This window comes from Scyliorhinus canicula, chromosome 2 (assembly GCF_902713615.1).
Source record: "Scyliorhinus canicula chromosome 2, sScyCan1.1, whole genome shotgun sequence".
Lineage (NCBI taxonomy): Eukaryota > Metazoa > Chordata > Chondrichthyes > Carcharhiniformes > Scyliorhinidae > Scyliorhinus > Scyliorhinus canicula.
Genome location: NC_052147.1, coordinates 118,990,263 through 119,012,481, shown reverse-complemented (window position 1 = coordinate 119,012,481; position 22,219 = coordinate 118,990,263). Strand labels below are relative to the sequence as shown.

The following is a 22,219-nucleotide window of genomic DNA, read 5'->3' as shown; positions in this document are numbered from 1 at the left end:
TAGCTCTCCTCCCACACAATCCAGTGTCCCAGCTATCCTCTATTTATATGTACAATACCCATCACCTGTTTCTCTTATCAGAACCATGTAATTGATTTCAATTCTGTGCTGATCTCAGTTAGGTGTCAGAAATATGTTAATATGCTCTCTGTGGCTTTGGGTTACCAAGAGGAAAATCAGCCAGGTTCTTTCTTCTGAAGGATATACAGCAGATACTACTGGAAATGCATGTGTATTTTAGGATTGGATGGGTTTTGATCACCTAAGAGGGGATGGACATAGCTTCTCTATCGTTCATATAATTTTCCTGTGTGGTTCATTATTTCAAGATTTACTTATTTGTTGGAAGCCAGCACTCCCCTGTTACAATCTCAGCAAAGATCAGTAGCTTCTTTAAAAAAATAATAAATTCAATATACTAGTTATTTACTCAAAGAATGAAGCCACAAGATTCCATGTTTTAAAACATAAGAATCTTTACTATACAAGTGTCAAACAAAGCAAACACTAACTAATCTCTTGGGTAACCACCTGTGTACTCTGAAACCCAGAATCAACATTGGATAAACATGAGTTAACAGGCAAATTGCAGTTGATTATTGTTACGTATTGTAAGCCAATGCATCTCTGTGCACAGTACTGTGGTGACATCATCAGAGACACTTGGGAGATTTTCTGTCTCTTCCATCTTTGACTGCGAACAAGAAAATACCTCTGTGCATAAACACCTCTGTACATTACAACTGGTTAAGTAACCTATGGGGTGTCAACCTTTTCATGTTTTGTTTCTACTGTAAAGAAAAGCAGAACAACTAAAACTTTAACAATGATAAATTACATGTTAAATGGTTGGCACAACTAAGACAGACCTCCTGAATAGGCTCAGCATCCATTCAGCATTTATGTCATCAATTATAGAATCCTGACAGTGCCGAAGAAGTTAGACCGGCCCTTCGAAATAGCATCTGAACGAGGCCCACTTCCCCACTCTCCCACCCTAACCTAACCTGTACATTAAGGGGCCAATCAAACTAACCTGCACATTTTTGGGCTGCGGGAGGAAACCGGAGCACCTGGAGGCAACCGTGGCAGAAGCGGGGAGAAAGAGCAAACTCCACACAGTCACCTGAGGTGGGAATTAAACCTGGGACTCTGGCACTGTGAGGCAGCAGTGCTAACCAGTCTTTGTCACAAAATCCTTCAAACCTCTGTCTTCCCCGAGAAGACTTTCATAAGACTTTCCTCTTTTATAATTTAACCTGATCCCCGGCCAACAACTGCACACGACCAATCCAAATTCCTGGTCCACATCTGCAAAACCTCCTCAATTCTGCTTATAATGGTCCTGATGGTGTAGAATATTATCTTCAAGAAACAGAATAATTGAAGCTACTATATATTTGCCTATTCTCAGCTTCTGGATCTTGTCTCTGTCTTCTTCAGCCTGCCTGTACAAGACCATTGGAAGCGTCTTCTGAGCTCCATTGGCTCTGTGCCATTTTAAATGGTTTTGAATAGTTTCAGTCTCCCCAGAATTTGTGGTTTCCAACTTAAGTTTCAGTTTTAGTTTTTTTGGAAAACTGTGAGGATCAGTTTCCTTTCTCAGATGCATTTTCAGTTAGGGCTTATCTGAAAAAACACCAGCTGTGAAACCACGGATTCCATCACTCTCTACAACGGCATATTTCAGAGGCGGGTGGATATCAGAACTGACCAAATGAAAGTAAAGGATGGTGATGGGAACCTGGTTGGAGACTCAGCAGGGATGAATAAGGCGTTTAAGGATTTTTACAGTAGGCTGTATGGGTCAGAACCCCAATGGGGCCGGAGGGGATGAGGCACTTCCTAGGGCGGCTGAATTTCCCGAAGGTGGACGGGGAGCTGGTAGAAGGGCTGGGGCCCTGATCAGGATGGAAGAGATAGCGGAGGGTCTGAAGGCCATGCAGTCGGATAAAGCCCCGAGGCTGGACAGGTACCCAGTGGAGTTCTATAAAATGTTCTCTGGGATATTGGGGCCGTTGTTGATGAGGACATTCAATGAGGCAAGGGAGAGAGGGCTGCTGCCCCCAACGATGTCACAGGCCACATGTTATGGTGCAGACACATACTGATGGACATACACTGGGACCAATCAACATGCACAAACACCGCAGCCAATCACCAGTTAGAACACACACACTATAAAGGCTGGGGGCACCACGGTTCCCGCTCATTCTGGATGCTGCGTCTCAGTAGAACAAGAGCTCATCCAGTTTAGCACAGACTCACACCACGTGCTGAGAGATTCAACTGGTTCGGACAGGCTTAGGTCTCTATTTATACTAGCATCGTTTAAACCCACAGTTCTCGTATGTCGATTAGTTCATAGTTAGTTAATAAAATAGAGTTCAACATTCCTCAGTGTTGGTGGTATATGTTAACCTCGCAAGGCTACATTATCCAACACTTCAGAGGACATTCAATGAGGCAAGGGAGAGAGGGGTGCTGCCCCCGACGATGTCACAGGCCATAATTTTGCTGATTCTGAAGCGGGACAAGAACCCGGAGCTGTGTGGGTCCTACAGGCCGATATCCTTGTTGAATGTGGACATCAAACTGCTGACCAGACAGGGTTTGTTAAGAGAAGGCAGTCGGTGGTCAATGTAAGAAGGCTATCAAACATGATCATGATGCCCCCAGAAGATAGGTAGGTGGAGGTATGGTCGCAATGGACGCAGAGAAGGCCGTTGATCGAGTAGAATGGGATTATCTGTGGGAGGTACTGGGATGGTTCGGATTTGAGCGGAGCTTTAATGACTGGGTCAGGTTGCTGTATCAGGCTCCTTTGGCAAGCATACGGATGACTTGGACAACATCGGACTATTTTAGGCTGCATCGGGGGAACGTGACAGGGGTGCGCCCTCTCCCCACTGTTATTCGCATTAGCCATAGAGCCACTGTCAATTGCACTGAGAGCCTCAAGGGTCTGGAGGGGGCTGGTCCGAGAGGGGGGCGGGGCGGGGGAGTATAGAGTCTTGCTTTACATAGACGACCTGCTCCTGTATGTACCGGTCCCAGCAGAGTGTATGGAAGAAACTATGAGGATTCTGGGGGTATTTGGCAGGCTTTCGGGGCATAAACTAAATATGGGGAAAAGTGAGATGTTTGTGGTCCAGATGAGGGGACAGGAGGAGAGGCGGCTGGGGGAGCTGCCATTTAGAGTGGTGGGGGAAGCTTTAGGTATCTAGGCATCCAAGTGGCGCGGGAATGGGATCAGCTGCACAAGCTAAATCTGGCCCGACTAGTAGACCAAATGAAGGACGATTTTCAGAGGTGGGACATGCTCTCGCTGTCACTGGCTGGGAGGGAGACGGTGAAGATGACGGTCCTCCCGAGATTACTGTTTGTGTTTCAGTGTCTCCCCATCTTTATTCCGCGGTCCTTTTTTAAACGGGTCAACAACAACGTGATCACTGGCTTTGTTTGGGCGGGCAAGGCCCCGCGAGTAAAGAGGGGGGTGCTTGAGCGGAGCTGGGGGGACAGCGGGCTGGCACTACCAAACTTCAGTAACTACTGTTGGGCGGCGAATATAGCCATGATCAGGAAGTGGGTGGTGGGGGGAGGGTCGGCATGAGAGTTTATGGAGGCAGCTTCATGTAATGGCACCAGCTTAGGGGCGTTGATAATGGCGCCTCTGCCGTTCCCGCCAGCATGGTACTCCACCAGCCTCGTGGTGGTGGCGGCCCTGAGAGACTGGGGGCAGTGGAGGAGACATGTGGGAGCAGAGGGAGCATCAGTTTGGTCTCCAATTTGTAATAATCACCGGTTTGCCCCGGGAAGGATGGACAGGATTTCTGGAGTTGGCAGAGAGCAGGGATTGAAAGGATGGGGGATATGTTTATAGAGGGGAGCTTTCCGAGTATGAGGGAGCTGGAGGAGAAATTTGGATTAGCGAGGGGAAACAAATTCAGGTACCTGCAGGTGAGGGACCTCCTACGCAGGCAGGTTTCAACCTTCCCACTCCTCCCACCAAGGGGGATACAGGACAGGGTAGTTTCCAGAGGGTGGGTGGGAGAAGGGAGGGTCTCTGACATTTACAAGGAACTTATGGGGTCAGAGGAGACGCACAGTGGGGAGCTGAAGCGCAAGTGGGAAGTGGAGTTGGGAGGAGCGACAGAGGATGGACTCTGGGCGGATGCGTTGAGTAGTCAATGCGTCCACAACATGTGCCAGGCTCAGCCCCTGATACAATTCAAGGTTGTTCATCGGGCTCACATGACAGTGGCCTGGATGAGCAGATTCTTTGGGGTGGAAGACCGGTGTGCAAAGTGTGCGGGAGGGCCTGCGAACCATGTCCACATGTTCTGGACATGTCTAAAGCTTAGGGGATTCTGGCAGGGGTTTGCAGATGTCATGTCCACAGTGTTAAAACAAGGGTGGCACCGAGTCCAGAGGTGGCGATTTCCGGGGTGTCAGAAGATCCGGGAATCCAGGAGGACAAAGAGGCAGACATTCTGGCCTTTGCTTCCCTGCTAGCCCGGAGATGGATCTTATTAGGTTGGAGGGATTCAAAGCCCGCAAAGTCGGAGACCTGGCTATCGGACATGGCGAGCTTTCTCTGTTTGGAGAAAATCAAGTTTGCCTTGGGAGGGTCAGTGTTAGGGTTCGCACGGAGGTGGCAACCGTTTGTCGACTTCTTTGCGGAAAATTAACCGTCAGCTGAAAGTGGGGGGTTAGTTTAGCTTAGAGTAGGGGTTAATAAAGGGGGGACCTGTAAGGGAGGAAGACGGCTTTTGCACTATGTTTATAGTTTTGTGTACATTGTTTATTTTGTTGTTGTTGTAAAACCAAAAAATACCGCAATAAAATGTTTATTAGTTAAAAAGAACTGACCAAATGTAACCTTTGCACAGAATACTTAATGGGGAGCACAGGTATGATTTAACGACAGCAACGCTTTTTTATCATACGTGGACATTCAGCATATTTCCTCAAACTCAAGTTAGTGTAACTTGGCAAAGGATTAACCAAGTAGGCTGACATGGAATTCCCATTTAACCTGGTTACTTCACCTCTCTTTTGCTTGATCTGCTTTTGACAGACCTCAATTTATATTAAAATTGTTTTTTACAGGAAAGAAGAAAAATGGTTTGACCATGTGACAGAAAATAACCATATTGACAAGATTTATGTTTTTGCTTTGTTCACAGTATGTCCCTCCTGATCTCTCCATCTGTGTTTTTGTGTTGGAGCAATCACTGTCTGTCAGAGCTTTACAGGAGATGTTAACAAGTACAGGTGAAAAACACAATGAAGGGGTAAGTGTTGAGACCAGCAGATATTGAAATATCTCATAATTTCACTACTTTAGTAACCTTATTTATTATGCACTATTTTTCAGCTCCTTGTCTTTATGACTAGAATTATTTACATTAGTTCCTCGTATGTTTTCAGTACAGGAGTTGCAATTTTTGTGATTTGATTTCTCAAATGCATTATGTAGAAAAATAACAAATAGGAGCGAGAAGAGGCCATTCCGCCCTTCGAGCCTGCTCCGCCATTCATTGTGGTCATGGCTGATCATCCGATTCAATAACCTTATCCCCCCCCCATGTCTAAAGCTTAGGGGATTCTGGCAGGGGTGCTATATCTAACTGCTTCTTCAAAACTTGCAATGTTTTGGCCTCAACTACTTCCTGTGGCAAAGAATTCCACAGGCCAACCACTCTTTGGGTGAAGAAATTTCTCCTCATCTCTGTCCTAAACGGTCTACCCCGTATCCTCAGAATGTGACCCCTGGTTCTGGACACACCCATCATCAGGAACATCCTTCCTGCATCTACCCTGTCCAATCCTGTTAGAATGTTATAGGTTTCTGTGAGATCCTCCCTCATTCTTCTGAACTCCAGCGAATAAAATCCTAACCGATTCAATCTCTCCTCATTTGTCATATACTACGTTATAGCAAATACTATAGCATTAAAGCACAGAGTGATTTCACCAACAGTAGATATGTTTTTGTGCAAGGTTTATACATTGGTTAAACCACATTTGGATTATAGTGACCAGTTCTGGTCTCCATATTATGGTGAGTATGTTGAGGCGCTGGAGAAGATGGGAAATTATATTAACGAGAATATTATCAGAAGTGAGGCGATTATAACTATCCTAAAAGATTGAACAAGTCAGGGATTTTTTCTTCAAAAAAAAAGAAACTGAGAGATAACCTGATTGAGGTTTCAAAATTCTGATAATTTTGTTAGGGTAGAAGTAGAGATCTGCGGAGACCGTATTTAAAAAATACAGGGTCAGTACCTCTGTGGAGTAGCAAATACTGTTGGATTGCCACTCCATTCATTTTTATTTACCAAGGTTGGGAGCATATTTCTCACACCCACCTTCCATCTTGGACCCGGTGAGAAATGTCCAGTGCTGCAGCTCCTTCCAGTGCAGGGCCGAGCCTCAGGAAATGTGAAGCCACCACTCCTGCACCCCACCCCTTTTGATGACACTAGCTGTCGTAAAGCAGCTTAATATCCCAGCCACTTTGACAAGTCATGGAGAGGTATTTGTGTAAGGTAAATGGGTGGTGTTGGATGGTCGGGGGGTTGGGCGGTGATGTTGGATGGTAGGGGAGGGATTGGGTAGCGGGGTGGGGATTGAGTGGTGGGGGGGGTGTTTGGTTGGCTGAACAGGCATCAGATGGTTGAGGCGGTCTGGGTGATCAGGGGTGTTAGGTCAGGTGGTTCAGTGAGGGTGGTGATAATTGGGGGGGTTGGGGGGTGGTCAGGAGGGTCAGGTGATCAAGAGGGAAATTGGGTGGTCAGAAATGGGTCAGGGGTGTCATCAGGAGATGAGAGGGTAGTTGGGTGATGAGGGACATACTGAGGGGGGTTGGGGGATATTTATTGCAGGGTCGGGGGAGTGGAGAGGTTGGGGTGTGGTAGTCAGGACATTGGGAGGGTACTTGGGCCATTGCAGGGTTAGTCACGGGTTGGGTGGTTAGTTGAGGGGCCAAACTCTAATCATAGGAGTAAGACTCAGAAGGGTAGTTGGGGAGGGTGGAGAGGTTGGGCAGATTTGGCGGATTACTTGGAGAGTCAGGGGGGTTGTCAGGGATAGTTGGAAGGTTGATGGCATATATCAGCAGAATCGGTTGGGTGAGATAGAGTGTTGAGAGGGTGGTCGAAGAGCAGGGGCGGGATTCACCAGTACCCGGTGGGGCGGGGGGTCCCGGCGTAGCGGAGTGGCGCCAACCACTCCGGCGTCGGGCCTCCCCAAAGGTGTGGAATTCTCCGCACCTTTGGGGGCTAGGCCCGCGCCGGAGCGGTTGGCACCACGCCTACTGGCGCCAAAACTGGCACCAACTGCCTTTGACGCCCGCCGCCAGGCGCCGGCCAAAAGACCTTCGCCGGTTCGCGCATGCGCCGGTTGTGGGTGTGGTGATGGTCAGAGGGTCATTGCGGGTGGGTGGTCAGGCAGAGTAGTCCGGGGGTGGGGGGGGGGGGGGGGGGGGAGGGGGGGCGGTTGGAGTCCAGTGGGTGGTCAGGGAGGTGGGCAGGTGGGAGTGGTCGGTGTCGAGTTGGCCAAGAGTTAGAACTGATTTTAATCCTTCAAACATTTCTCAGTCTCCAATTTAACTTAGAATTTCAGATGGTTCCCGGTGCAGGGTAGTTGTCCATCGGAAGTTGAAATTTTCCAGACCATTGCTGTGTAGTCCTTGCGCTGGGACTTCCGGGGAGTTCGCTGGCGCATCTTCTGGCGTACACATGGGCTTTGACCCCCGCTCCCTGTGACCCTCCCTGCAAATTGGAAGTTCTGGGCCGTAAAAATAGTAATCACCAATAAATCCAAGAGGAAATTCAGGGGAATGTCTTGACTCAGATCTTGATAAGAATGTGGAATTTCCTAAACCATGGATTAGTAAAGGTAAAGAGCATTTAAGGGGAAACTAGATCAGTTTCATGGAGGTGAATGGAATATAAATTAAGTCAATAATGTTGGATTAAGTAAAGTGGAAGGAGACTTCCGGACAGCATAAACACTGACATGAAGTTGCTGGGCACATGACAGGTTACTGTGCTGTAAATGTTACGTCATTCATTATAAATTGACTTATTTGTCTATAAATAACTATTGTTCCAGAGTCAAGAGAATTAGATATCTGTTATCACTTCTATTTCTTTCTCTTTTTAAAATTCACCTTAATTTTTTCTTTCAAGGATTATATATAATGATTGTTGTTTTAATTATGCGGGCATTTGAAATTTCTGCTTATTCAGAATTGTAAAAATTAACATGACTCAAATATGTTCTGTGTAATACATGTAATTGGTATTTATTATTATATAAAATATTGCCAGAACTCAGAGTAACAGTGGGATTCTCCAGTCCCCCTGCTTCATGTTTCCTTGGTGACGTGCTGTTCACTGGCGGCGGGATTCACTCTTCCCACCGCTTATCAATAGGAGTTCCCAATGAAGCTACCCCTCGCCTCCAGGAAACCCGCGTGCGGGAGTGCCTTCCAGCAGGGAAATATAATCCCAACGGCCGGAGATTCTGGCCTAGGTATGCATTCACACACAAATGTGATTTGGAAAATAATCAAGCCATTAGGTTGACATCCAGTTTATTAAATCCTTCACGGAATATGCTAATCTGGAACGCTACTTAAATATCCCATTGTTAAGAGATTATTAATAGTGCTCTTTGTCAGCAACACAACCAAACTAGGATTGCACTCCAGATTCCTAAAACCAGTAGTTTGTTTTGTATTCATCCCTTTGCAGCAACTCTGCAATGTTGAAACATAAAGGTATCTGGGAGAAATGTGACAGATGTGCAAATATAGCATTGTAATTGATCCTCTCTCTACTATTCTTTTGTTTGAACATGCAAGCCAATAGAGTTCACCAAATGGGTATGTGCATTCATCTGCTTTTCTCTCCACCCCTGCATGCATGTGGTCAGAAGGGAGGGAGTGGATTTATAAGAAAATAATCACTAAGATTCCTCTTGCGCTTGTGTGTATCTGTTTTAAAATTTGTGTTTGTATGATAAGAATATAAATAGTTTATTTGGTTGATTCCACGCTTTAAAAAAGTGTCTTTTGCTGGTTTGCATTTGAGCTGTTTACTGATTAAACAGTCTTTAATTTCTATTAAATATATTGCATTAAAAATGAGTGAATTCCGCAAGCAAATCAGATCAAATCAAACAGGGCAATAATGAAATTACTGCAGTTTATTAATGTAATTTGAAGTGCATTTACTATTATTTTTGATAATCAGTGTGCCAAATTCAGTGGCAGAATTACTTTTTGGCTTTGTTTAACCCACTGGCGATGCAGATTGTCGCATTTCATGATCCCCAGGATACTATATTCAATTGATCTCTTATCATTGAAGTTTTAAGGACTGTGAGGAAATCACCAAGCTTATCAAATAATAATCTGGAGTTCATTGTAGGAAAATCTTATTAGTGCATGTTATTTATATATTCACATTAAATGATGAGCGGAATCTTACCAAAAAATGGAAAAAGTACCAGTGAGAAAAACGGAGTAGGTGGGATTTCTCACAGAATCGTACACCTTTTAGAAAGCAAAACTGAGTGGGTGTGAGTAACACTGTCGACGTAGCGAAGCGGAGACTCTTAGAACTGGGCTTCAAACAGATTGCGGTGCTATCTTTAAAGTGTGCCCGAACAGCACTGCAGCCACATCTGGCTGCCCACGTCATGGGGTTCTCCCCGCCCCAACAGTCATTGCAGGAAGATCTCCCCCCCACCCCCCCCGAAAGTCCTCTCTTCCCTCAACCCCACCCACCTCACACATATGCACCCCTCCCTCCCCAAGGGGCTTTTATCAGGTTCCTGTCCTGGCAGTGCCCCCGGCACAACAGTGTCAAACTGGCAGAGACTGCCCGGTCAGGTCCCTCTACCCCCCCATCCCTCCCAAGGGCTATACTTCTACGCCCCTAAAGGGATCCTTCTGACTGCCTCATGCCTTGTTGTCATTGAAGCTGCTGTTATGTCATGCTGCCAGCAGGTAAATATTCCGTAAGACTACAAAAGACAATTTAAAGAGAAAATTATTTACGGGATGTGGGCATCTCTGGTTAGGCTAGCATTTATTGCCCATCCCTAATTGACCGTCAGAAAGTGGTGGTGAGCTGCCTTCTTGAACCACTGCAGTCCTTCAGGTGTAGGTACATCCACTATGTGTTAGGGAGGAAGTTCCAGGATGTTGCCTGGTATGGAGGGAAAATCTTATGAGGAAAGGCTGATGGACTTGAGGTTGTTTTCGTTAGAGAGAAGAAGGTTAAGAGGTGACTTAATAGAGGCATACAAAATGATCAGAGGGTTAGATAGGGTGGACAGTGAGAGCCTTCTCCCGCGGATGGAGGTGGCTAGCACGAGGGGACATAGCCTTAAATTGAGGGGTAATAGATATAGGACAGACGTCAGAGGTAGGTTTTTTACGCAGAGTGGTGAGGCCGCGGAATGCCCTACCTGCAACAGTAGTGAACTCGCCAACATTGAGGGCATTTAAAAGTTTATTGGATAAGCATATGGATGATAATGGCATAGTGTAGGTTAGATGGCCTTTAGTTTTTGACTGCCCATGTCGGTGCAACATCGTGGGCCGAAGGGCCTGTGCTGCGCTGTATCGTTCTATGTTCTATGTTCTATGTTGCCCCAGCGACAGTGAAGGAACGGCAATTTATTTCCAAGTCATGGTGGTGAGTGACTTGGAGGGGAACTTCCAGGTGGTGGGGTTCCCAGGTATCTGCTGCTCTTGACCTTCTAGATGGTAGTGGTTGTGGGTTTGGAAGTTGCTGTCTAAGGAACCTTGATGGAGGAATCGCGTTTTCAATTCTCTCCTGTTTTTGAGCCCACGCCGACTTTCTCACGGACGAAGAGAGAGGGGTCATAATCGCCCCCGGCGATATAGTGAATGCTACAGTCCTTTTTGGAAACTGCAATAATGTTATCCATTGCAGCGTCAGGGCACATCACACATTGCAACACAGTGTGATATGGTAGCCTCCATGGGCTGGATTTCACATTCGGTTGGATTTCCAACTTCTATTGTCAGGTTTCACCTGATGAAGGAGCTGTGCTCCGAAAGCTAGTGATTCCAAATAAACCTGTTGGACTGGACTTCTTACTGTCCACTGCAGTCCAACGCCGGCATCTCCATATCACAACTTCTATTGGACTGCTGTTGGGATGTATGAAATAGAGCTGCTTTGACCCCAGTCAGATCCCAAAGTGTTTTCCTGCCTCGGGCACCATTCAAGTCGGGGAAGTCCCAGTAAAGGCTTTGAGCCTGTTTTTTTTATTCCTCACTGTATCACCTGCCCTGTAATGGGTATACAGTGATTCCACCCGTGCTGCTTCATGCTGACAGGTTTTGAAGAGAATCCTCAAACAAGCTTTAAGCCCCTGATGAGTATGTGCAAGAGGCCTAATGTGTGTTTCAAGTAGTTTTCAAGAGTATGGTGTCGGCTTAATGCAGCTTTCCAAAAGAATGATGGATGGGAAATTGTAACATAAGCCACCTTAAATCTATCTCTTGTTTCTCCTACATGAGAGTGACAAAGGATTGTTGGGTGCATGCTATCTTTGTCGACCATCTTGACCAGAGACCATACCCGCGATATGAAGACAAAAAGAAGGTTGGAAGCTGCATATAAAAAATGGATGCCCCCCTTTCTTTCCCAACTCTCCAAGTTTAAGTATATTTATTTATTGGGGAGGATGGTGTAGGTCTGCAGAAATAGTGGTAAAGATAAGAAAATGATGCAAAGGACAGGAGAAAAAGCAATGAGTTGATTTGACAAATGCAAAGAGCTTCTAGGCAAGATGTAGACAAAGAAGAGATTCCTATTTCTCTAAAAGGAAACTCATGACACAGGACAATGATAGTAAACAATCTGGTGCACACCAAGTGAAAGATTTGTGTCTTTTTGTTTAATTGAGGAGTGTAAATCAGGAAATTTTGAAATATGTTTTGTGCAATATTTTATAGCATTTTTGAGGGTCTTCTATTGAATATTAGAATTTCAATTTTGCAAATTATGATATCTATTTGTGACCCATTATCTTTATGTAATAAATCTCTTGCAGGAATATATATAAACATATCCCTTGTTAGGTTTAGTGCAGGCATTTACCATTCACAATTTGATAACCGAACATTCCCATGTGCTATTAGTTTAGGTATCTTAACGACATTTTACATTAGAAACATAACAGTACAATTCTCCTCACAATTTATTGAATTAAATCATCATTTTATAGCACTGGATGCATTGACATTGGAAGGATCGATAACATAACATTCAACATCAACTGTATACTGTTGAGGTAATAACATTCCTGGTTTCGACCAGAAGAACACAGCTAAAATATTTTTAATAGTTTTGTTTTTATTGTATTAAGGGCTCTGTCAAAAGAAGTTCCAACAGTGCCAAGAAGAAACAATCTCTGAGGGTAACTATCGTTGCTCTGATATTTTTCATTTCATTTCATTTCATTTTCATATTTCTATGAAGAGGAAATATACACGTGGTTAGCCATTAAGTGTTAGTAGCTACAAATAAGAAGTAACTTAAGTGGGGGGGGGGGGGGAAATTCTCCGGTTCCCAGCCGCATGCTTCTCGGCCATGCACCGTTCACCGGGGATTCTAACCTCCCACCATTTTCAATGGAATTTCCGATTGAAACTACCCCACATCGCTGTGAAACCCCCTGGCAGGGGTATGCTACCAGTGGCAAAAGTGAACCCTGATAACCGGAGAATTCCGACCGTGATGTTTATTGTGTGTGTGCATGCATTCATTTAACAATTAATAGGAAACAAATTAACTATAATTGACTGAAGAGTTCCAGGGGATTGTGTGGTTTTGCACAAGAACCTTCACTGAGTAAATAATTTGTGACTGACTAACGGATGAACGAAACAGTTCTGTGCACCAAACTCTATTAATGATGGAAAAGTTTGTGAAGACTATTACATCTCACAGAAAGCAAAGGAGAGGGTAGGAACAGATTACATCAGTGAGAAGCTATAAGTAGTAACATTTAACATTCTCGATGCTTAAGGTTACAGTGGTTGTCTCAATATTTTTCAAAATGCATTTCATTACACACAGGTTTGTTTCAAAGAATCCTTTAATTACCAGTACCAATACCAGTGGCAGCACGGTAGCATTGTGGATAGCACAATCGCTTCACAGCTCCAGGGTCCCAGGTTCGATTCCGGCTTGGGTCGCTGTCTGTGTGGAGTCTGCACATCCTCCCCGTGTGTGCGTGGGTTTCCTCCGGGTGCTCCGGTTTCCTCCCACAGTCCAAAGATGTGCAGGTTAGGTGGATTGGCCATGATAAATTGCCCTTAGTGTCCAAAATTGCCCTTAGTGTTGGGTGGGGTACTGGATTATGGGGACAGGGTGGAGGTGTTAACCTTGGGTAGGGTGCTCTTTCCAAGAGCCGGTGCAGACTCGATGGGCCGAATGGCCTCCTTCTGCACTGTAAATTCTGTAAATTCTATGTAATAATAATACCACTTACGGAAAGAAGAAGGAATCATTCCTCATCACATCCTCAGGACATCTCAGTCCGTTTGAATTGTCATCACTATTGCTTCGTAAGCAAGGGTCAACTACATGACCAGATTACCTGTGATGATGAGTGGGGAGGTTGATCAGAACTCCCTGCTATTGTTCAAATAGAGCACTGGGATTTGTTACATTAATCACGATAGACAGGCAGTACTTAATTCAAATTTGTACCTCAAATGTAGTCAACATACACACCCTTGTATTGTTCCCTTATGAAAAATGTTTTGCACAAATATAAAGATTTTATAATAGTCACCATATCTTAAACATTAAAATGCACCATGAGAATACTTCATACAAAGTTACAACCATCTATATCATACAATGCATTAAACCTTGACCCTGAAATTCCCTGGCCGGCTTCTCCTTGACTCACAGTGGTAGAGCCACTGATAAAACGGTGCAAATGGCTAAAAATGCAGTTTCTCTGGGTGTATCGCTGATATCCTTCCCAAATTACAGCAGGAAACCTGGACAACTCCTTTGGAATTCAGCGCTCTGATATCCGTGCTCTGTTCCTGTCCAAAGAAAATAACTTACTTTCTGTTATATTCCATTTAGAACAAAAACTGCCTATGTAAACTTATCATGCTGTCATTATATGTTCCCACCAGTACTCTAGCTTTAGTGTCTGAATGTTGTGTTGCCCAACTCTACAATTTGCATCAAAGAGCAATTTGTGCACTCCAACCAACCCTGCTTCCATGCATATTTACCATAAGCGTTGCTACTTGTGTACCAATAATATCAAATTACTGTACATGAAGAACAGTTGAATGTACCACTTTTAAAAGGTGACTAAATTACATCTTTGTTTTGTGGTCTTGAATCTCATGTGCAAAACTAGAGGAAACCGGCTTGCCTTGAGACAATTGCTTCAGATATTTTTTCCTCCATTCTCATAGAAGTATTAGAAGATCAAAAGTAGAATTAATATGTTCCCACAAGGATTTTCTATGTTTCCTCACTAAATCTCAATTTCATTTCACTTTAAGCTTAAATTCCTGCTTCCAGAAAGCTGATTAGTTGTGAGGCGTAAGGTGTGGAATTGGTTTGACTCAAAATATAAGTGGCTTTATTTGATTTTATTTGCAAGTTAAAGGATATAATCCAAAATCAAATTTTTATCATACATTTCACTGTAACTTTATGCTTACATTAGCTAATTGTTTTGAAGATTATATGTAGTTTATATGTAGTTCAACATGAAAATCTTTACTCAGTGGTTGAGAGAAATGGATGACCAGTTTGAAACAGCAACTAATATTTTGCACTACCAACTTGATGTAAAGTGCAAAATCACATCTTAATGTTAATCCATTTTATTTGCTTTCATCTTTCCTGCTTTCTAGAAGTTTATGATAAAGGTAAGTCAATCTGTCATTTTCAACTCATGGTCCATTGGAAAACTATACCAGTTTTTTGACAGCTGCATCCACAATTATAGAAGTAATCTGACCAAAAAGCCATTAAGTCCTGCTAACAAGAGTAGGCCGTCACTAATGTAGGATTTTCAAGGGGCTTGGGGGGATAGATACCAAGAGGTTGTTTCTCCTTGTGGGTGAATCTAGGACCAGGGGGCACAATCTCAGAGTAAGGGGGTTGCCCAATTAACACCGAGATGAGGGGAAAATTTCTTCACCCAGAGGGCAGTGTATCTGTGGAATTCTTTGCCACAGAGAGCTGTAGTGGCTGGGTCATTAAGTATGTTCAAGGCTGAGATAGAGAGATTTATAACCAGTAAGGGAATCGAGGGTTATGGGGATACGCTGGGAAAGTGGAGTTGAGGATTATCACGTAAATGATCTCACTGAATGGTGGAGCAGACTTGATGAGCCGAATGGCCTACATCTGCACCTTACATATTATGGTCTTAAGAAAGACCGGGGCCTTAGCACCAACAAGAAACTGGCGCAAGATTTGTAAAGCCAGCCAGGCAACTGAAAGTCATAAGCAGTTCTTCCACAGGATCAGGATGCTGGAACGCATTGTACTGATAAATAAAATTATCTATCTCATGAGAATTGGAAAAGGTACAATGGAAAGGCACCATTGATCAGTGCTGGCTGTGTGAACATAATGTGAGCACACAGGTGACAGAATTATCGGTGAATAAGCAGAGAGAATCAAGACAAATATACAGATGACAATGGGAATTGTATGGAAAGATACCAAAGTCAGAATTTGAAGCCGGTGAGATGGAGACAGAAAAAAAAAATAATAGTTGCAAAGCAGGGGAAACGCTGGTGTGGTGCTAATATTACTAAAATAAGAGCCCCAGGCTATAAGGATGCATCAACAAATATATTAAATGGCACTTTGGAGCTGGTTAAATGTTAATTGGGGTTTACTCAATTATTCCTCGGATGTCAGTCCAGCAGGAGCCTCATCTCCTCCCAGAACCAGCAGCATTAAAATTGCAAATCTGCTGGAGTTGAGCAGGAAAAGGAGACACTTTTTTTACTGCTCTGCATGCCCAACTCCTTTTCTTAGTGATCAGGGAGAGTTAAAGCAATTACCACTGAGAAAAGTTGCATTCTCGATCCTTCCCTGCCAAATTTCTATGAGCTTCCACATCTCATCCATCTCATCTCGTCCAAAGATGTGCGGGTTAGGTGGATTGGCCATGCTAAATTGCCCGTAGTGTAAGGTTAATGGGGGGATTGTTGGGTTACGGGTATATGGGTTACGTGGGTTTAAGTAGGGTGATCATTGCTCAGCACAACATCGAGGGCCGAAGGGCCTGTTCTGTGCTGTACTGTTCTATGTTCTATGTTCTATCTAACAGTGTTTCCTCAGATTGAGAAGTGATAGCAACATAGGTAAAGGAATTTATAGAAACTAAATGGTGCTCTCTTATGGTTTCCACAGAATAATGGACAGAATATTCAATGCTGATTCCCCAAGGCATTCACAGAAATCCTAGCAACCTATTCGTTAAGAATTTACTAAAAACAGCAACTATAAATTACCGCCCCTGTGCTACTCCCAGATGACACAAATTCTGATCTTGTCAGTTAAATGACTAATACTGAAAAATTATTGACCTTTGTGCAACCCCACATTTGGAATAATGATAGAAATTCTTAGTTGAAAAGCAATTTGGCGTTTAGCTCATCCAACTTGATTAGTGATAGTTTAATTTCAACCTGGAGAACTGGTATTTTTCTCTGGACTATGAGCTGGAAATTAACAACTGTGCGCCTTCATGGTTTGTAATTTTAACATTTTGACTCCCATCTTTGTTGTTTTATTCCACTGCAGCACTATCCAGTTCCTGGTTGTAATAACTATCTAATTTGTTATAGTACTTTAATAAGTTCCATTTAACACCACTGGTTGAAGCCGATTCCCTACCATACTTGAATTGGTTATTCCTAATGACTTGTCACTGCAGCTAATGTTTTTGCAGAATGCAGGAGAGTTTTAGAGCACAAGATGTTGTCACCTTATGGCTTAAGTCGCTGGCCAATTGGTTGGAAAGTAATATTCTCTTTTTATTTATAGGCTCAGGGAGGTGGCCACAGAACCCTTCTTTATGGTCATGCTATTCTCCTCCGACATGCTTATAGTGGAATGGTACGTATGGGCACATGAAGGGGGTTCATTGAAATATTGCCATTAAAATAGGTCAGCCAAGGAGTCACTATTACAGTATGTTTTACAATACCGACAGGAAGAACTTAACTGCTTCACTCTTGCTCACCTGATCCCAGTAGAAAAATGTTCTCAGCCGTCTTATGGTTTTGAAAACTTACACTTGCATAATGCAAATAAAGCAAAATATCCCAAAATAATTGACAGAAGGAGGTAGCTGAGTCCAAAGGGGGAATTGGGAGAGATTTGGACTAAGTGACCAAATGCATGGTTGCAGAGGATATATGCAGGAGGAAGAGTAATCCAGAGCATAGGAGTATGATTCCTAAAAAGGCTTACTACCAATGATAGAGCAGAGGGAAACACACATAAGTCCAGTTGCCAAAATATATAGAACCTGAGCTGAGACATTGAGGTGGAATACACAGATTGAGTGAAAGAAGATCTTGTTTAATATGATCATGGATTATAAGATTAATGTAGCAGGGATGGGTGCCAGCTAAAGCTAGAATAAACTGCAATGATGAGAATGATAGATTTCTCATTGTGTAAATTACAATTTCAAAGAAGCTTGTTAAACCTGAGGAGTGAGAAGTTAACATTAGAAGCCCATGATTCTGGTGTGATGGTGATGTAACACCACATGATTGAGTAACGGAGATCTGAAGGGAGGAGAAGTTCCAACCTCGTACAGAGGTCCCAATATATATATTGTAGCTATAAATAATGGTTTTAGCAAATTACAGCCGTGAGCAACTTACTTTGTTAGACAAGCCCCCAGGAATCCTGTCCAGCTGCTGAACACAGAACAAAACAAAACCTGCTAAAGATGCTCACACACACAATATATATTTTTATATGTACATGCAATCAAGTGATTCAAATTTGGAATATAGAAGCACACATTAGGTTGATAAAGACTTGGTAAGAATATCTGCTCACCATTTGTATGTTCAGATCATAGGTAGTTCCCGCATCCATATCTATTATAAATTGCTGTGAATATCACAGTGCTCATGGTGTGAAGAGTAAATGTCCATTCTCTTCATCCAGTTTTGCTGTTTATGTTCTGAAGCTTATTTCCTTTGTCGGGGGAGACCGGAATAAGGGGGCATAACCTTAACGCTGAGCTGGGCAATCCAGCGTAATGTCAAGAAGCACTTCTCCATGCAAAGAGTAGTGAAAATCTTGGATTCTCTCCCAAAGGAAGGTCAATTGAAAATTTCAAAACTGAAGCAAATAGATTTATTAGGCAAGGATAATAAGATGTAAGTCACCCATGAGTATAACTGGAAGTGAGCTACAAATCAGTCATGTTCCAATTGAATAGCAGAACTATTGCTATATTTTCAGAATTTGGAAAAAGATGTGTTATCCCAACAGCATGCTACGTTCTTTTTTTTTTAATAAACATTTTATTGAGGTATTTTTGGTATTATAACAACAACAAAATAAACATTGTGCATGAAACTATAAACATAGTGCAAAAGCTGTCTCCCTCCCTCACAGGTCCCACGTTTATTAACCCCCTACTCTAAGCTAAACTAACCCCCCTCCCCCCCACCTTCTGCTGACGATTAATTTTCCGCAAAGAAGTCAACGAACGGTTGCCACCTCTGGGTGAACTCTTAACAGTGACCCTCTCAAGGCGAACGTCTCCAAACTGAGAAAGCTAGCCATGTCCGATAACCAGGTCTCCGACTTCGGGGGCTTTGAGTCCCTCCAAGCTACTAGTATCCGTCTCCGGGCTACCAGGGAAGCAAAGGCCAGAACGTCTGCCTCTTTCTCCGCCTGGATTCCTGGATCTTCCAACACCCTGTAAATCGCCACCTCTGGACTCATTTCCACCCTTGTTTTTAACACCGCGGACATAACATCTGCAAACTCCTGCCAAAATCCCCTAAGCTTCGGACATGCCCAGTAAAATGTGGAAATGGTTTGCTGGTCCTCACGCACATTTTGTACACCTGTCTTCCACCCCAAAGAATCTGCTCATCTGGGCCGCTGTCATATGAGCCCGGTGAACGACCTTGAATTGTACCAGACTGAGCCTGGCACCTGTTGCGGACGCATTGACTCTACTCAATGCGTCTGCCCATAGACCATCCTCTATCTGTCCTCCCAGCTCCTCTTCCCACTTGCGCTTCAGCTCCTCGGTCTGCGTCTCCTCTGACCCCAGAAGTTCCTTGAAAATGTCAGAGACGCTCCCTTCTCCTCCCCACCCTCTGTAAACTATCCTGTCCTGAACCCCCTTAGCAGTAGGAGTGAGAAGGTTGACACCTGCTTACGTAGGAAGTCCGCATCTGCAGATAGCTGAATTTGTTTCCCCTCGCCAACCCAAACTTCTCCTCCAGTGCCCTCATACTCTGAAAGCTCCCCTCTATAAACATATCCCCCATCCTCTCAATCCCTGCTCTCCGCCATATCCGGAACACCCCCATACTTCCCGGGACAAACCGGTGATTATTACAGATTGGGGACCAGACCAATGCTCCCTCTGCTCCCACATGTCTCCTCCATTCCCCCAGACTCTCAGGGCCGCCACCACCACGGGGCTGGTGGAGTACCATGCCGGCGGGAATGGCAGAGGCACAGTTACCAATACCCTCAGACTGGTGCCCTTGCATGAAGCCGCCTCCATATGCTCCCATGCCGACCCCTCCCCCACCACCTACTTCCTGATCAAGGCTATATTCGGCGCCCGTTAATAGTTACTAAAATTAGGCAGCGCCAGCCCGCCCTCTCCCCGACTCCGCTCAAGCATTACCTTCCTTACCTGCCAGGTCTTGCCCGCCCAAACGAAGCCAGTGATCACTTTATTGACCTGTTTAAAAAAGGACCGTGGAATAAAGATGGGGAGACACTGAAATACAAATAGGAATCTCTGGAGGACCATCATCTTCACCGTCTGCACCCTCCCAGCCAGTGACAACGTAAGCGCGTCCCATCTCCAAAAGTTGTCCTTCATTTGGTCCACTAGTCGGGCCAGATTTAATTGATGCAGCCGGGCACATTCCGGTACCACTTGAGCTCCTCCCTCCTTGAGGCTCTCAGAGCAATTGCCAACGGCTCTACAGCTAGCGCGCACAACAGAGGGGAGGGGACATCCCTGTCTCGTTCCCCGATGCATTCTAAAATTGTCCGATATTGGCCTATTCGTCCGTACGCTTACCACAGGTGCCTGATGCAGCAATCTGACCCCAGTCCAAATCCGAACCCTCCCAGTACCTCCCACAGATATTCCCATTCTACTCGATCAAATGCCTTTTCTGCCAATCACTACCTCCACCTCTCTGCCTTCCGGGGGTATCATGATCACGTTTAACAACCTTCTTACATTGGCCACCAACTGCCTACCCTTAACAAATCCCGTCTGGTACTCCCCAATAAAGTCCGCAACACAATCCTCAATCTTGGAGGACAAAATTTATGCCAGCAATTTGGCGTCCACATTCAACAGGTATATCGGCCTGTAGGATCTGCACAGCTCTGGGTTCTTGTCCCGCTTCAGAATCAGCGAAATCGTGGCCTGTGACATCATCGGGGGAAACACCCCTCTCTCCTTTGCCTCATTGAACATCCTCATCAACACCGGCCCCAATATCCCAGAGAACTTTTTATAGAACTCCACTGGGTACCTGTCCGGCCCCAGGGCTTTACCCGACTGCATGGCCGTCAGACCCTCCGCTATCTCTTCCATCCTGATCGGGGCCCCCAGCCCTTCTACCAGCTCCCCGTCCACCTTCGGGAAATTCAGCCCCCCCAAGAAGTGCCTCATCCCCTCCGGCCCCTAAGGGGTTCCGACCTGTACAGCCTACTGTAGAAATCCCTAAACGCCTGATTCACGCCTGCTGAATCTCCAACTAGGTTCCCATCTCCGTCATTTACTTTCCCAATCTCCCTGGATGCCTCCCTCTTTCTAAGCTGCAGTGCAAGCATTCTGCTGGCCTTCTCTCCATACGCATAGATCACCCTCCTCGCCTTTCTCAGCTGCTCTACCACCTTCCCTGTGGTTAACAAGCCAAACTCCGCCTGTAACCTCCGCCGTTCCCTTAAAAGCCCTGCATCTGGAGTCTCCGCATACCTCCTATAGATCTCTAATATCTCCTTTACCAGTCGGTCCGTCTCTGCCCTGTCCACCTTCTCCCTATGGGCCCGTATCGAGATCAGCTCCCCTCTAACCACCGCTTTCAGTGCTTCCCAGACCACCGCTGCTGAAATTTCCCCCGTGTCATTGACCTGCAGGTAGTTCTGAATGCATTTCCTCAGCCGCTTGCACACCCCTTCGTCAGCCAAAAGTCCCACATCTAACCTCCAGTGCGGGCGCTGGTTACTGCCTTTATTAACCTGCAGGTCAACCCAGTGCGGAGCATGGTCTGAGATTGTGATCGCCGAGTACCCCGTGTCCACCACCCCTACCAGTAAGGCCCTGCTCAAAATAAATAAATCAATCCGGAGTACACTATATGCACATGTGAGTAGAAGGAGAACTCCTTCACCCTCGGCTGCCCAAATCTCCATTGATCCACACACACACACACACACACACACACACACACACCCCCCCCCCCCCCCATGTGTTCCATGAATCCTTTGCCATTGCTGGCACCCTGCCTGTTTTTGAGCTTGACCGGTCCAAGCTAGGGTCAATAATTGTGTTGCAGTCCCTGTGTGAGTCCAGGTCCGGTATCTTCCCCAGCATCCTCTTTATAAACTCCACATCATCCCAATTTGGCGCATACACATTTACTAATACCACCTGCACCCCCTCCAGTTTCCCACTGACCATAATGTACAGACCTCCCACATCCGAGACTATTCTACCCGCCTCAAACACCACCCGCTTATTGATCAGGATCGCGACTCCTCTAGTCTTTGAATCCAGTCCCGAGTGAAAGACCTGACTAACCCAGCCTTACCTCAATCTAATCTGATCAGTTACTCTAAGGTTCATCTCCTGCAACATTACCATGTCCGCCTTCAGTCCCCTAAGATGAGCATGCTATGTTCTGATGTAT

At 44.9% G+C, this 22,219-nt stretch overlaps 1 protein-coding gene across 1 annotated transcript in view; it reads left to right on the top strand.

Annotated features, from left to right (window-relative positions):
- Window positions 1-22,219, top strand: part of ryr3 (ryanodine receptor 3) — a 500,545-nt gene that overhangs the window by 112,687 nt on the left and 365,639 nt on the right. Inside the window, 3 exon segments of the mRNA XM_038785757.1 lie at window positions 5,190-5,297; window positions 12,427-12,477; window positions 17,112-17,183. Of these exon segments, the coding sequence (XP_038641685.1) occupies window positions 5,190-5,297; window positions 12,427-12,477; window positions 17,112-17,183 (231 nt within the window).